The sequence below is a fragment of the Chiloscyllium plagiosum genome, unplaced genomic scaffold (genome assembly GCF_037043375.1).
Source record: "Chiloscyllium plagiosum isolate Xiang-an unplaced genomic scaffold, Cpla_swu_hap1 HiC_scaffold_38, whole genome shotgun sequence".
NCBI classification, from domain to species: Eukaryota; Metazoa; Chordata; class Chondrichthyes; order Orectolobiformes; family Hemiscylliidae; genus Chiloscyllium; species Chiloscyllium plagiosum.
This window is the reverse complement of record NW_028270176.1, coordinates 35522857-35535568: the sequence shown is the minus strand read 5'-3', so window position 1 is coordinate 35535568 and position 12712 is coordinate 35522857. Positions and strand designations below refer to the sequence as shown.

The 12712-nt window shown below is 57.2% G+C and overlaps 1 protein-coding gene across 5 annotated transcripts in view; it reads right to left on the bottom strand.

Moving 5' to 3' along the window:
- Nucleotides 1-11959, bottom strand: part of LOC148139430 (uncharacterized) — a 53759-nt gene extending 41800 nt beyond the window's left edge. For all 5 annotated transcript variants that reach the window (XM_087980772.1, XM_087980774.1, XM_087980771.1 and 2 more), the window contains exons 1-3: nt 11843-11959; nt 5938-5992; nt 2267-2326 (exon numbers count right to left, since the gene is read on the bottom strand). In XM_087980772.1, the coding sequence (XP_087836898.1) occupies nt 2267-2326; nt 5938-5992 (115 nt within the window). In that variant the 5' untranslated portion in view covers nt 11843-11959. The remainder of the gene's footprint in view (nt 1-2266; nt 2327-5937; nt 5993-11842) is intronic.
- Nucleotides 11960-12712: the final 753 nt, after the last annotated feature.

Here is a 12712-nt window from a genome sequence, read left to right as displayed (position 1 = left end):
CAGTAACAGCAGTGTGTACCATCCCCTCCCTTCCCCACCGACCCTCAGTAACAGCAGTGTGTACCATCCCCTCCCTTCCCCACAGACCCTCAGTAACAGCAGTGTGTACCATCCCCTCCCCCCCCCCACCGACCCTCAGTAACAGCAGTGTGTACCATCCCCTCCCTTCCCCACCGACCCTCAGTAACAGCAGTGTGTACCATCCCCTCCCTTCCCCACCGACCCTCAGTAACAGCAGTGTGTACCATCCCCTCCCTCCCCCCACCGACCCTCAGTAACAGCAGTGTGTACCATCCCCTCGCCCCCCCCCACCGACCCTCAGTAACAGCAGTGTGTACCATCCCCTCCCCCCCCACTGACCCTCAGTAACAGCAGTGTGTACCATCCCCTCCCTCCCCCACCGACCCTCAGTAACAGCAGTGTGTACCATCCCCTCCCTTCCCCACCGACCCTCAGTAACAGCAGTGTGTACCATCCCCTCCCTTCCCCACCGACCCTCAGTAACAGCAGTGTGTACCATCCCCTCCCTCCCCCCACCGACCCTCAGTAACAGCAGTGTGTACCATCCCCTCGCCCCCCCCACCGACCCTCAGTAACAGCAGTGTGTACCATCCCCTCCCCCCCCCACCGACCCTCAGTAACAGCAGTGTGTACCATCCCCTCCCTCCCCCCACCGACCCTCAGTAACAGCAGTGTGTACCATCCCCTCCCCCCCCCACTGACCCTCAGTAACAGCAGTGTGTACCATCCCGTCCCTCCCCCACCGACCCTCAGTAACAGCAGTGTATACCATCCCCCCCCCTCCCCCCACCGACCCTCAGTAACAGCAGTGTGTACCATCCCGTCCCTCCCCCACCGACCCTCAGTAACAGCAGTGTGTACCATCCCCTCCCTCCCCCCACCGACCCTCAGTAACAGCAGTGTGTACCATCCCCTCGCCACCCCCACCGACCCTCAGTAACAGCAGTGTGTACCATCCCCTCCCCCCCCCACCGACCCTCAGTAACAGCAGTGTGTACCATCCCCCCCCCCCCCCCCCCCCCCCCCCCCCCCCCAGTGTGTACCATCCCCCCCCCTACAAGATGTGCTGCAGAAACTCACCAAAGACCCTCAGGCAGCACCTTCCAAACCCACGGCCACTTCCATCCAGAAGGACAAGGGGCAGCAGGTACATGGGATCACACCCCCCCCCCCCCCCCCCCCAGTAGTGAATTGCTGAAAACCAAACATTGCTGCCATTCGGCCCATCCAGTCTTCCTTGCCATTTGATGAGATCTTGGCCAATTCGATCATCCCCAGTTCCAGTCCCTTGCCTCTACCGCTCAGTTCCACCCTCCTGACTAAAACTCTCAGCTTTAATCCATGACCCAGTTCCGACAGCACTCCAGGGGAAACAAATTCCAAAGATTTGACCCACAGAGCTCAGAAACAGACCCTTCAGCCCATCCAGCCCGTGCTGACCCTAATCCCCAAACTAACCCAGTCCCCGCCCCCTGCCTCCTCCTGGCCCATCTCCCTCCAACCCTTCCCTGTCCATGTCCTTATCCAAATCCCTTTTAAACGTTGTAACTGTCCCCCCCCCCCACTTCCTCAGGAAGGTCATTCCACACACAGACCACCCTCTGGGGAAAACAGTTGCCCCTCGTGTCTTTTTAAAATCTCTCTCCTCTCCCCTTAAACATGTGCCCCCCTGGTCTTCAATCCCCCCCCACCCTGGGGGAATAGACACCCACCATTCACCCTCTCTGTCCCCCTCATGATTTATAAACCTCTATAAGGTCACCCCTCAGCCTCCGACGCTCCGGGGAAAAAACTCCCAGCCTATCCAGCCTTTCGTTATAACTCCAACCCTCCCATTCCCGGCAACATCCTGGGAAATCTCTCCGGAACCCTCTCCAGTTTAATAATATCCTTCCTATAACAGGGAGACCAGAACTGGACACAGTATTCCAGAAGGGGCCTCACCAATGTCCTGTACGACCCCAACTCCCCTCGGAGAGGGAAGAAATTCTTCCCTATCTGTGTCTTCAGTGGGTGACCCCTTACTCTGAGATGGTGCCCCTCTCCACATCTCCCCCAACCGTCCATCGCTCCTGAGAATCCCGCACATTGCAATAAAGTCACCTCTCATTCACCTCAACTCCAACGAGTTACAGGCCCCGACCAACTCAACCTCTCCCTCATGAGGCAGTCCCTCCGTCCCTGGGATTAGCTGAGTGAGCCTGCCCTGGTCTGCAGAGTGAGTGAGTCTCAGTCTGTCACTTACCCCTGCCCTCTCTCTCTGTTGGCTGCAATGTTCCCAGGAGAGTCGATTCAATGCAAAATCCTGTGCAAAAATATAAATGAACCCTTGTTCATCCCACAGAATAAATAACAGCAATTGACAGCGGTCAAGAGAGCAGAGAGACAGAGAGAGGGAGAGAGAGACAACATCAGGTTATAGCAGAAAGCAGCGGGGACCGGTGTCTCAGAGACTGGGGTCAGAGAGTAGTTTGTAACACAGTCCGAAAGGTGAGAGGCAGAGACAGAGAGGGAGGGAGAGAGAGAGAGACAGGAAGAGACAGAGAGAGAAGGGGAGAAAGAGAGAGACAGAGAGACAGACAGAGGTAGGGAGGGAGAGAGAGAGAGACAGGGAGAGACAGAGAGAGAGGGGGAGAAAGAGAGAGACAGAGAGAGACAGAGAGACAGACAGACAGAGGTAGGGAGGGAGAGAGAGAGACAGACAGAGGTAGGGAGGGAGAGAGAGAGACAGACAGAGGTAGGGAGGGAGAGAGAGAGACAGGGAGAGACAGAGAGAGAGGGGGAGAAAGAGAGAGAGAGAGAGAGAGAGAGAGAGACAGACAGAGGTAGGGAGGGAGAGAGAGAGACAGGGAGAGACAGAGAGAACATAGAACATAGAAGAATACAGCGCAGTACAGGCCCTTTGGCCCTCGATGTTGCGCCGATCCAAGCCCACCTAACCTATACTAGCCCACTATCCTCCATATGCCTATCCAATGCCCACTTAAATGCCCATAATGAGGGAGAGTCCACCACTGCTACTGGCAGGGCATTCCATGAACTCACGACTCGCTGAGTAAAGAACCTCCCCCTAACATCTGTCCTATACCTACCCCCCCTTAATTTAAAGCTATGCCCCCTTGTAATAGCTGACTTCATACGTGGAAAAAGATTCTCACGGTCAACCCTATCTAAACCCCTAATCATCTTGTACACCTCTATCAAGTCACCCCTAAACCTTCTTTTCTCTAATGAAAACAGCCCCAAGTGCCTCAGCCTTTCCTCATACGATCTTTCTACCATACCAGGCAACATCCTGGTAAACCTCCTCTGCACCCGTTCCAGTGCCTCCACATCCTTCCTATAGTATGGCGACCAAAACTGCACACAATATTCCAGATGCGGCCGCACCAGAGTCTTATACAACTGCAACATGACCTCAGGGCTCCGGAACTCAATTCCTCTACCAATAAAAGCCAGTACGCCATATGCCTTCCTCACCGCACTATTTACCTGGATGGCAACTTTCAAAGATCTGTGTACAAGGACACCAAGATCCCTCTGTTCATCCACACTACCAAGTATCTGACCATTAGCCCAGTACCCCATCTTTTTGTTACTCTTACCAAAGTGAATCACCTCACACTTAGCTACATTGAACTCCATTTGCCACCTTTCTGCCCAGCTCTGCAGCTTATCTATCTCCTGCTGTAACCTGACACATCCTTCCTCACTGTCTACAACTCCTCCGACTTTTGTATCATCCGCAAACTTGCTCACCCAACCTTCTAACCCCTCCTCCAGGGCATTTATAAAAATGACAAACAGCAATGGTCCCAAAACAGATCCTTGCGGAACACCGCTAGTAACGGCACTCCAAGATGAACCTTTACCATCAACTACTACCCTCTGTCTTCTTCCAGCCAGCCAATTCCTAATCCCCCCCCCGGGGGGGGGGGGGGGGCTGGAGAGGGAGAAAGAGAGAGACAGACAGACAGACAGAGAGGGAGGGAGAGAGAGACACACAGAGAGGAGACAGAGAGAGGGGAGGGACAGATAGAGAAACAGAGACTGTCAGAGAGTCAGAGAGAGAGAGGAAGGGAGAGAGGGAAAGAGGCAGACAGGTAGACGGAGGGAGAGAGAGAGAGAGAGAGAGAGGACAAAATGAGAGAAAGAGACAGAGGGAGTGAAGGTGACAGAGAGAGCACCGAAGGGATGGAACGCATGAGGGGAGGGGCCAAGGGAACTGAAGGGGGGAGGAAGGGGTTACAGAGATAGGGAGGGGAGGGGTGGAGGGGGTTACAGAGATAGGGAGGGGGGGGGGTGGAGGGGGTGACAGAGATAGGGAGGGGGAGTGGAGGGGGTTACAGAGATAGGGAGGGGGGGGTGGAGGGGGTGACAGAGATAGGGAGGGGGTTACAGAGATGGGGGGGTGGAGGGGGTTACAGAGATAGGGAGGGGGGTGGAGGGGGTGACAGAGATAGGGAGGGGGGTTACAGAGATAGGGAGGGGGGGTGGAGGGGGTGATAGAGATAGGGAGGGGGAGTGGAGGGGGTTACAGAGATAGGGAGGGGGGGGTGGAGGGGGTGACAGAGATAGGGAGGGGGAGTGGAGGGGGTTACAGAGATAGGGAGGGGGGGTTGGAGGGGGTGACAGAGATAGGGAGGGGGTTACAGAGATGGGGGGGTGGAGGGGGTTACAGAGATAGGGAGGGGGGTGGAGGGGGTGACAGAGATAGGGAGGGGGGTTACAGAGATAGGGAGGGGGGGTTGGAGGGGGTGACAGAGATAGGGAGGGGGTTACAGAGATGGGGGAGTGGAGGGGGTTACAGAGATAGGGAGGTGGGTGGAGGGGGTCACAGAGATAGGGAGGGGGGTGGAGGGGGTTACAGAGATAGGGAGGTGGGTGGAGGGGGTGACAGAGATAGGGAGGGGGGTGGAGGGGGTGACAGAGATAGGGAGGGGGGTGGAGGGGGTTACAGAGATAGGGAGGTGGGTGGAGGGGGTTACAGAGATAGGGAGGGGGGTGGAGGGGGTTACAGAGATAGGGAGGTGGGTGGAGGGGGTGACAGAGATAGGGAGGGGGGTGGAGGGGGTTACAGAGATAGGGAGGTGGGTGGAGGGGGTGACAGAGATAGGGAGGGGGGTGGAGGGGGTTACAGAGATAGGGAGGGGGGTGGAGGGGGTTACAGAGATAGGGAGGGGGGTTACAGAGATAGGGAGGGGGGTGGAGGCGGTTACAGAGATAGGGAGGGGGTGTAGGGTCAGGAGGGGGTTACAGAGATAGGGAGGGGGTGTAGGGTCAGGAGGGGGTTACAGAGATAGGGAGGGGGTGTAGGGGCTGGAGGGGGTTACAGAAATAGGGAGGGGGTGTAGGGGCGGGAGGGTGTTACAGAGATAGGGAGGGTGTGTAGGGGCTGGAGGGGGTTACAGAGATAGGGAGGGGGTGTAGGGGCTGGAGGGTGTTACAGAGATAGGGAGGGGGTGTAGGGGCTTGAGGGGGTTACAGAGATAGGGAGGGGGTGTAGGGGCTGGAGGGGGTTACAGAGATAGGGAGGGAGTGGAGGGGCTGGAGGGGGTTACAGAGATAGGGAGGGGGTGTAGGGGCTGGAGGGGGTTACAGAAATAGGGAGGGGGTGTAGGGGCGGGAGGGTGTTACAGAGATAGGGAGGGGGTGTAGGAGCTGGAGGGGGTTACAGAGATAGGGAGGGGGTGTAGGGGGCTGGAGGGGGTTACAGAGATAGGGAGGGGGTGGAGGGGTTACAGAGATAGGGAGGAGGTTACAGAGATAGGGAGTGGGTGTAGGGGCTGGAGGGGGTAACAGAGATAGGGAGGGGGTGTTTGGGCTGGAGGGGGTTACAGAGATAGGGAGGGGGTGTAGGGGCTGGAGGGAGTTACAGAGATAGGGAGGGGGTGTTGGGGCTGGAGGAGGGTTTACCTGAGAGATAAACGAGGAGGAGGGTGGTGAACCTGATGAGAATCGTACGCACCATCTACAGAGAGAGAGAGAACGTTGGGAAAACTCTGAGGAGGCAGTAATGCCCCTCCCAATCCCTCAATGCCTCGGTCAGAGCAGCGTCTGAAACACTGACCGTCCCAGGGATAGCCATTCATCCCACTGTACCTGTACTCACCCACCGACAGCTGCCTCCCCGACCGCCAAACCTGACCCCAACACACAAACCCCATCGCTTTCAGAATTCTGCTTCGATCTCCCACACCAGCCAGCACTTACCAGATTACAACAACAACTCGCCACCTCCCTTCCCCCCCTCCTCCCCTCCCCTCACCGTCGTTTCCCGATTCCCCTCGATCCACATCCCTCTGGCGAGTCACCCTCACCAACTCAATCAAAACCATCCCCCACACAACCCGATACAATCTGCACCTTAACCCAGTGACCCTCCGACTGTGCCCACTCCCTCAGCACTGACCCTCCGACTGTGCCCGCTCCCTCAGCACTGACCCTCCGACAGTGCCCGCTCCCTCAGCACTGACCCTCCGACAGTGCGGCACTCCCTCAGCACTGACCCTCCGACAGTGCCCACTCCCTCAGCACTGACCCTCCGACAGTGCCCACTCCCTCAGCACTGACCCTCTGACAGTGCCCACTCCCTCAGCACTGACCCTCCGACAGTGCCCACTCCCTCAGCACTGACCCTCCGACAGTGCCCACTCCCTCAGCACTGACCCTCGAACAGTGCCCACTCACTCAGCACTGACTCTCCGACAGTGCCCACTCCCTCAGCACTGAACCTCTGACGTGCGGCACTCCCTCAGCACTGACCCTCCGACAGTGCGGCACTCCCTCAGCACTGACCCTCCGACAGTGCCCACTCACTCAGCACTGACCCTCCGACAGTGCGGCACTCCCTCAGCACTGACCCTCCGACAGTGCCCACTCACTCAGCACTGACCCTCCGACAGTGCGGCACTCCCTCAGCACTGACCCTCCGACAGTGCCCACTCACTCAGCACTGACCCTCCGACAGTGCCCACACCCTCAGCACTGACCCTCCGACAGTGCCCACTCCCTCAGCAATGACCCTCCGACAGTGCCCACTCCCTCAGCAATGACCCTCCGACAGTGCAGCGCTCCCTCAGCACTGACCCTCCGACAGTGCCCACTCCCTCAGCACTGACCGTCCGACAGTGCCCACTCCCTCAGCACTGACCCTCCGACAGTGCCCACACCCTCAGCACTGATCCTCTGATAGTGCCCACTCCCTCAGCACTGACCCTCCGACAGTGCCCATTCCCTCAGCACTGACCCTCCGACAGTGCCCAATCCCTCAGCACTGACCCTCTGACAGTGCCCATTCCCTCAGCACTGACCCTCCGATAGTGCCCAATCCCTCAGAACTGACCCTCTGACAGTGCCCACTCCCTCAGCACTGACCCTCCGATAGTGCCCACTCCCTCAGCACTGACCCTCTGACAGTGCCCACTCCCTCAGCACTGACCCTCCGACACTGCGGCACTCTCTCAGCACTGACCCTCCGACAGTGCGGCACTCCCTCAGCACTGACCCTCCGACAGTGCGACATTCCCTCAGCACTGACCCTCCGACAGTGCCCACTCCCTCAGCACTGACCCTCCGACAGTGCCCCACTCCCTCAGCACTGACCCTCCGACAGTGCCCACTCCCTCAGCACTGACCCTCCGACAGTGCCCACTCCCTCAGCACTGACCCTCCGATAGTGCCCACTCCCTCAGCACTGACCCTCTGACAGTGCCCACTCCCTCAGCACTGACCCTCCGACACTGCGGCACTCTCTCAGCACTGACCCTCCGACAGTGCGCCACTCCCTCAGCACTGACCCTCCGACAGTGCGACATTCCCTCAGCACTGACCCTCCGACAGTGCCCACTCCCTCAGCACTGACCCTCCGATAGTGCCCACTCCCTCAGCACTGACCCTCTGACAGTGCCCACTCCCTCAGCACTGACCCTCCGATAGTGCCCAATCCCTCAGAACTGACCCTCTGACAGTGCCCACTCCCTCAGCACTGACCCTCCGATAGTGCCCACTCCCTCAGCACTGACCCTCTGACAGTGCCCACTCCCTCAGCACTGACCCTCCGACACTGCGGCACTCTCTCAGCACTGACCCTCCGACAGTGCGGCACTCCCTCAGCACTGACCCTCCGACAGTGCGACATTCCCTCAGCACTGACCCTCCGACAGTGCCCACTCCCTCAGCACTGACCCTCCGACAGTGCCCCACTCCCTCAGCACTGACCCTCCGACAGTGCCCACTCCCTCAGCACTGACCCTCCGACAGTGCCCACTCCCTCAGCACTGACCCTCCGATAGTGCCCACTCCCTCAGCACTGACCCTCTGACAGTGCCCACTCCCTCAGCACTGACCCTCCGACACTGCGGCACTCTCTCAGCACTGACCCTCCGACAGTGCGGCACTCCCTCAGCACTGACCCTCCGACAGTGCGACATTCCCTCAGCACTGACCCTCCGACAGTGCCCACTCCCTCAGCACTGACCCTCCGACAGTGCCCACTCCCTCAGCACTGACCCTCCGACAGTGCCCCACTCACTCAGCACTGACCCTCCGACAGTGCCCCACTCACTCAGCACTGACCCTCCGACAGTGCCCCACTCACTCAGCACTGACCCTCCGACAGTGCCCCACTCACTCAGCACTGACCCTCCGACAGTGCCCACTCCCTCAGCACTGACCCTCCGACAGTGCCCACTCCCTCAGCACTGACCCTCCGACAGTGCCCACTCCCTCAGCACTGACCCTCCGATAGTGCCCACTCCCTCAGCACTGACCCTCTGACAGTGCCCACTCCCTCAGCACTGACCCTCCGACACTGCGGCACTCTCTCAGCACTGACCCTCCGACAGTGCGGCACTCCCTCAGCACTGACCCTCCGACAGTGCGACATTCCCTCAGCACTGACCCTCCGACAGTGCCCACTCCCTCAGCACTGACCCTCCGACAGTGCCCACTCCCTCAGCACTGACCCTCCGACAGTGCCCACTCCCTCAGCACTATTTCAAGTGAAATTCTCTGTTGTTTGGATGTGAGCATAAGAGGTACAGTTAGTAAGTTTGCAGATGACACCAAAATTGGAGGTGTAGTGCACAGTGAAGAGGGTTACCTCAGATTACAACAGGATCTGGACCAGATGGGCCAATGGGCTGAGAAGTGGCAGATGGAGTTTAATTCAGATAAATGCGAGGTGCTGCATTTTGGGAAAGCAAATCTTAGCAGGACTTATACACTTAATGGTAAGGTCCTGGGGAGTGTTGCTGAACAAAGAGACCTTGAAGTGCAGGCTCATAGTTCCTTGAAAGTGGAGTCGCAGGTCGATAGGATAGTGAAGGCAGCGTTTGGTATGCTTTCCTTTATTGGTCAGAGTATTGAGTACAGGAGTTGGGAGGTCATGTTGCGGCTGTACAGGACATTGGTTAGGCCACTGTTGGAATATTGTGTGCAATTCTGGTCTCCTTCCTATCGGAAAGATGTTGTGAAACTTGAAAGGGTTCAGAAAAGATTTACAAGGATGTTGCCAGGGTTGGAGGGTCTGAGCTACAGGGAGAGGCTGAACAGGTTGGGGCTGTTTTCCCTGGAGCGTCGGAGGCTGAGGGGTGACCTTATAGAGGTTTATAAAATCATGAGGGGCACGGATAGGGTAAATAGACAAGGTCTTTTCCCTTGGGTGGGGGAGCCCTGAAGTCCAGGTTTATAAAATCATAAAAGCAAATTGCTGGAATCTGAAACCAAAAGAGAAAATGCTGGAAAATCTCTGCAGGTCTGGCAGCATCCGTTAGGAGAGAAAAGAGCTGACGTTTCGTGTCTAACTGACCCGTGTGTGGAATGAGCTGCCAGAGGAAGTGGTGGAGGCTGGTACAATGACAGCATTTAAAAGGCACCTGGATGGGTACATGGATAGGAAGGGTTTGGAGGGACATGGGCCGGGTGCTGGCAGGTGGGACTAGATCGGGTTGGGATATCTGGGTCAGCATGGACGGGTTGGGCCGAAGGGTCTGTTTCCGTGCTGTGCATCTCGATGACTCTATGACCCCTTGTCAAAGCTTTACTTGGACAGTTGGACGCGAAACGTCAGCTCTTTTCTCTCCTTACAGATGCTGCCAGACCTGCGGAGATTTTCCAGCACCGTGTCTTTGGGTTTATGCAATCATGAGGGGGCATGGACAGGGTAAATAGGCAAGGTGTTTTCCCCCCCTGGGGTTGGGGGGAGTCCAGAACTAGAGGGTGAGGGTGAGAGGGGAAAGATATCAGAGAGACCTAAGGGGCAACCTTTTCACCCAGAGGGTGGTACGTGTGTGGAATGAGCTGCCAGCAGCTTCACAATCTCTTCCTGTTGTGCGCCAGCAGCTGATCCAAGACAGTCTGGCCCGCGATAGAGGCACGGTTACAGCTCAGACCCCCGCCAGTCCCTTTGTCAAACACAATCTCCTCCTGTTCTCCTCCCCCTGTGGGTGACTGGGAGGGCAGAGGAATGGAGTGATACCTGGAGGCGGTGGGAACACGCTTTGCCCTGACCAGGAGTTAACCAACACAGCACTGCCCTGGGGGAGGAGGGAGAGAGAGAGAGAGAGACTGACGCTTGGGGAGTTTCCACTCAGCTGTGGTCTGCCTCTTCGTCCCCAACAGACAACCATTCACCGAATTTGTGAAAAAAACCCCCCTGAGCTGACATCCTGAGTTGCTGCTGGGAGGGTGATGGAGCGGCGTTGGGTTTTCGTAGCAATGACAAGTCAGTCACTAAGTTTTCAGCGTGAAATCTCGAGTGGGTCTCGTGTGGGTCCACCTCCCCCTTTCAGTATACCCCTCCTCCTTGCTCTTCCTCCACATTTGTGTCTCTCAACCAAAACGTGATTTTTCCCACTAAGTATCTTTATATTTGCTGCCTTTTTCACCCAGAGGGTGGTACGTGTGTGGAGTGAGCTGCCAGAGGATGTGGTGGAGGCTGGTACAATTACAGCATTTAAAAGGCACCTGGATGGGGACATGGATAGGAAGGGGTTGGAGGGATATGGGCCGGGTGCTGGCAGGTGGGACTAGATTGGGTTGGAGTATCTGGGTCAGCATGGACAGGATGGGCCGAAGGGTCTGTTTCTGTGCTGTACAGCTCAGTGACTCTGTGATATCTGGGTCAGCATGGACAGGATGGGCCGAAGGGTCTGTTTCTGTGCTGTACGGCTCAGTGACTCTGTGATATCTGGGTCAGCATGGACTGGATGGGCCGAAGGGTCTGTTTCTGTGCTGTACAGCTCAGTGACTCTGTGATATCTGGGTCAGCATGGACGGGATGGGCCGAAGGGTCTGTTTCTGTGCTGTACGGCTCGATGAGTCACGTTGCATTTGACAAATCTACTGCTTCTTTGCCAACTGTTGGAGGGAGGGGGAGAGGGAGCGGGAGATGGGGAGGGAGGGAGAGAGGGAGGGAGGGAGGGAGGGAGCGGGAGACGGGGAGGGAGGGAGAGAGGGAGGGAGGGAGGGGGAGAGGGAGTGGGAGACGGGGAGGGAGGGAGCGAGGGAGGGAGAGGGAGGGAGGGATGGAGAAAGGGCTGAGCGTGGGAGAGAGGGAGGGTGAGAGGGATGGAGGGATGGAGAGAGGGAAGGATGGAGAGGGAGAGAGAGTGGGAGTAAGGGAGAGAGGGATTGAGAGAGGGAGGCAGAAGGGACGGAGGGAGAGAGGGGACAGTGATGGAGAGAGGGAGGGAGAGGGGGAGGGAGGGAGAGAGGGAGGGAGAGGGGGAGGGAGGGAGGGAGGGATGGGGGGGAGGAGGGAGGGAGTCCTGCTCCAGATTACAAACCCGTCACTTACCCCCCCGCGGTACTGGCTCACCTCTGCACAGTTTGAGATACTCGGCTCCTTCCCCCGAGCTCTCTGGAGTTCTGAGCGTTTCCGGGGAAGGTCTGGTCACCCGATGAGGTCTAGCTGACTACATCGGAACCTGCCTCCTCCCAGCACCTCCGTATCACTGACTCTGCAGCTTCCAACGGAAACCTCCACTGCGTGAGCGAGGGTAACCTCAACTCACGCTGCTCATAATTACACACCACCGTGGGCTCCACCACTGGGTTCACTGGAGGAGCCAGGTCAAACGTGGTTAAGAGATTTGTTTTCATTTAAACTCTTAACAGGAAGTTAAAAATCACGCAACACCAGGTTATAATCCAACAGGTTTCTTTGGATGCACCAGCTTTCAGAGCGCTGCTCCTTCATCAGGTAACTAGTGCCTTCCAAATAAACCTGTTGGACTATAACCTGGTGTTGTGTGGGAGACTTAACTTTGTCCGACACCAGCTCCTCCACATCACCTTAACAGGAATGTATTTATTGGTCAGTGCATTCAGCACTGGGGAGGTTGGGGAGGTCATGTTATAGGGTCATAGAGCCCTACAGCACAGGAACAGGCCCTTCGGCCCGACTCGACCATGCTGAACCCAGATATCCCAAATTAATCCACTCCCATTTGCCAGCTTCAAACCCCAGCGTGCAATTATACAAGACGTTGGTGAGACCACTGTTGGAATACTGTGTGCAATTCTGGTCTCCTTCCTATCGGAAAGATGTTGTGAAACTTGAAAGGGTTCAGAAAAGATTTACAAGGATGTTGCCAGGGTTGGAGGGTCTGAGCTACAGGGAGAGGCTGAACAGGCTGGGGCTGTTTTCCCTGGAGCGTCGGAGGCTGAGGGGTGACCTTATAGAGGT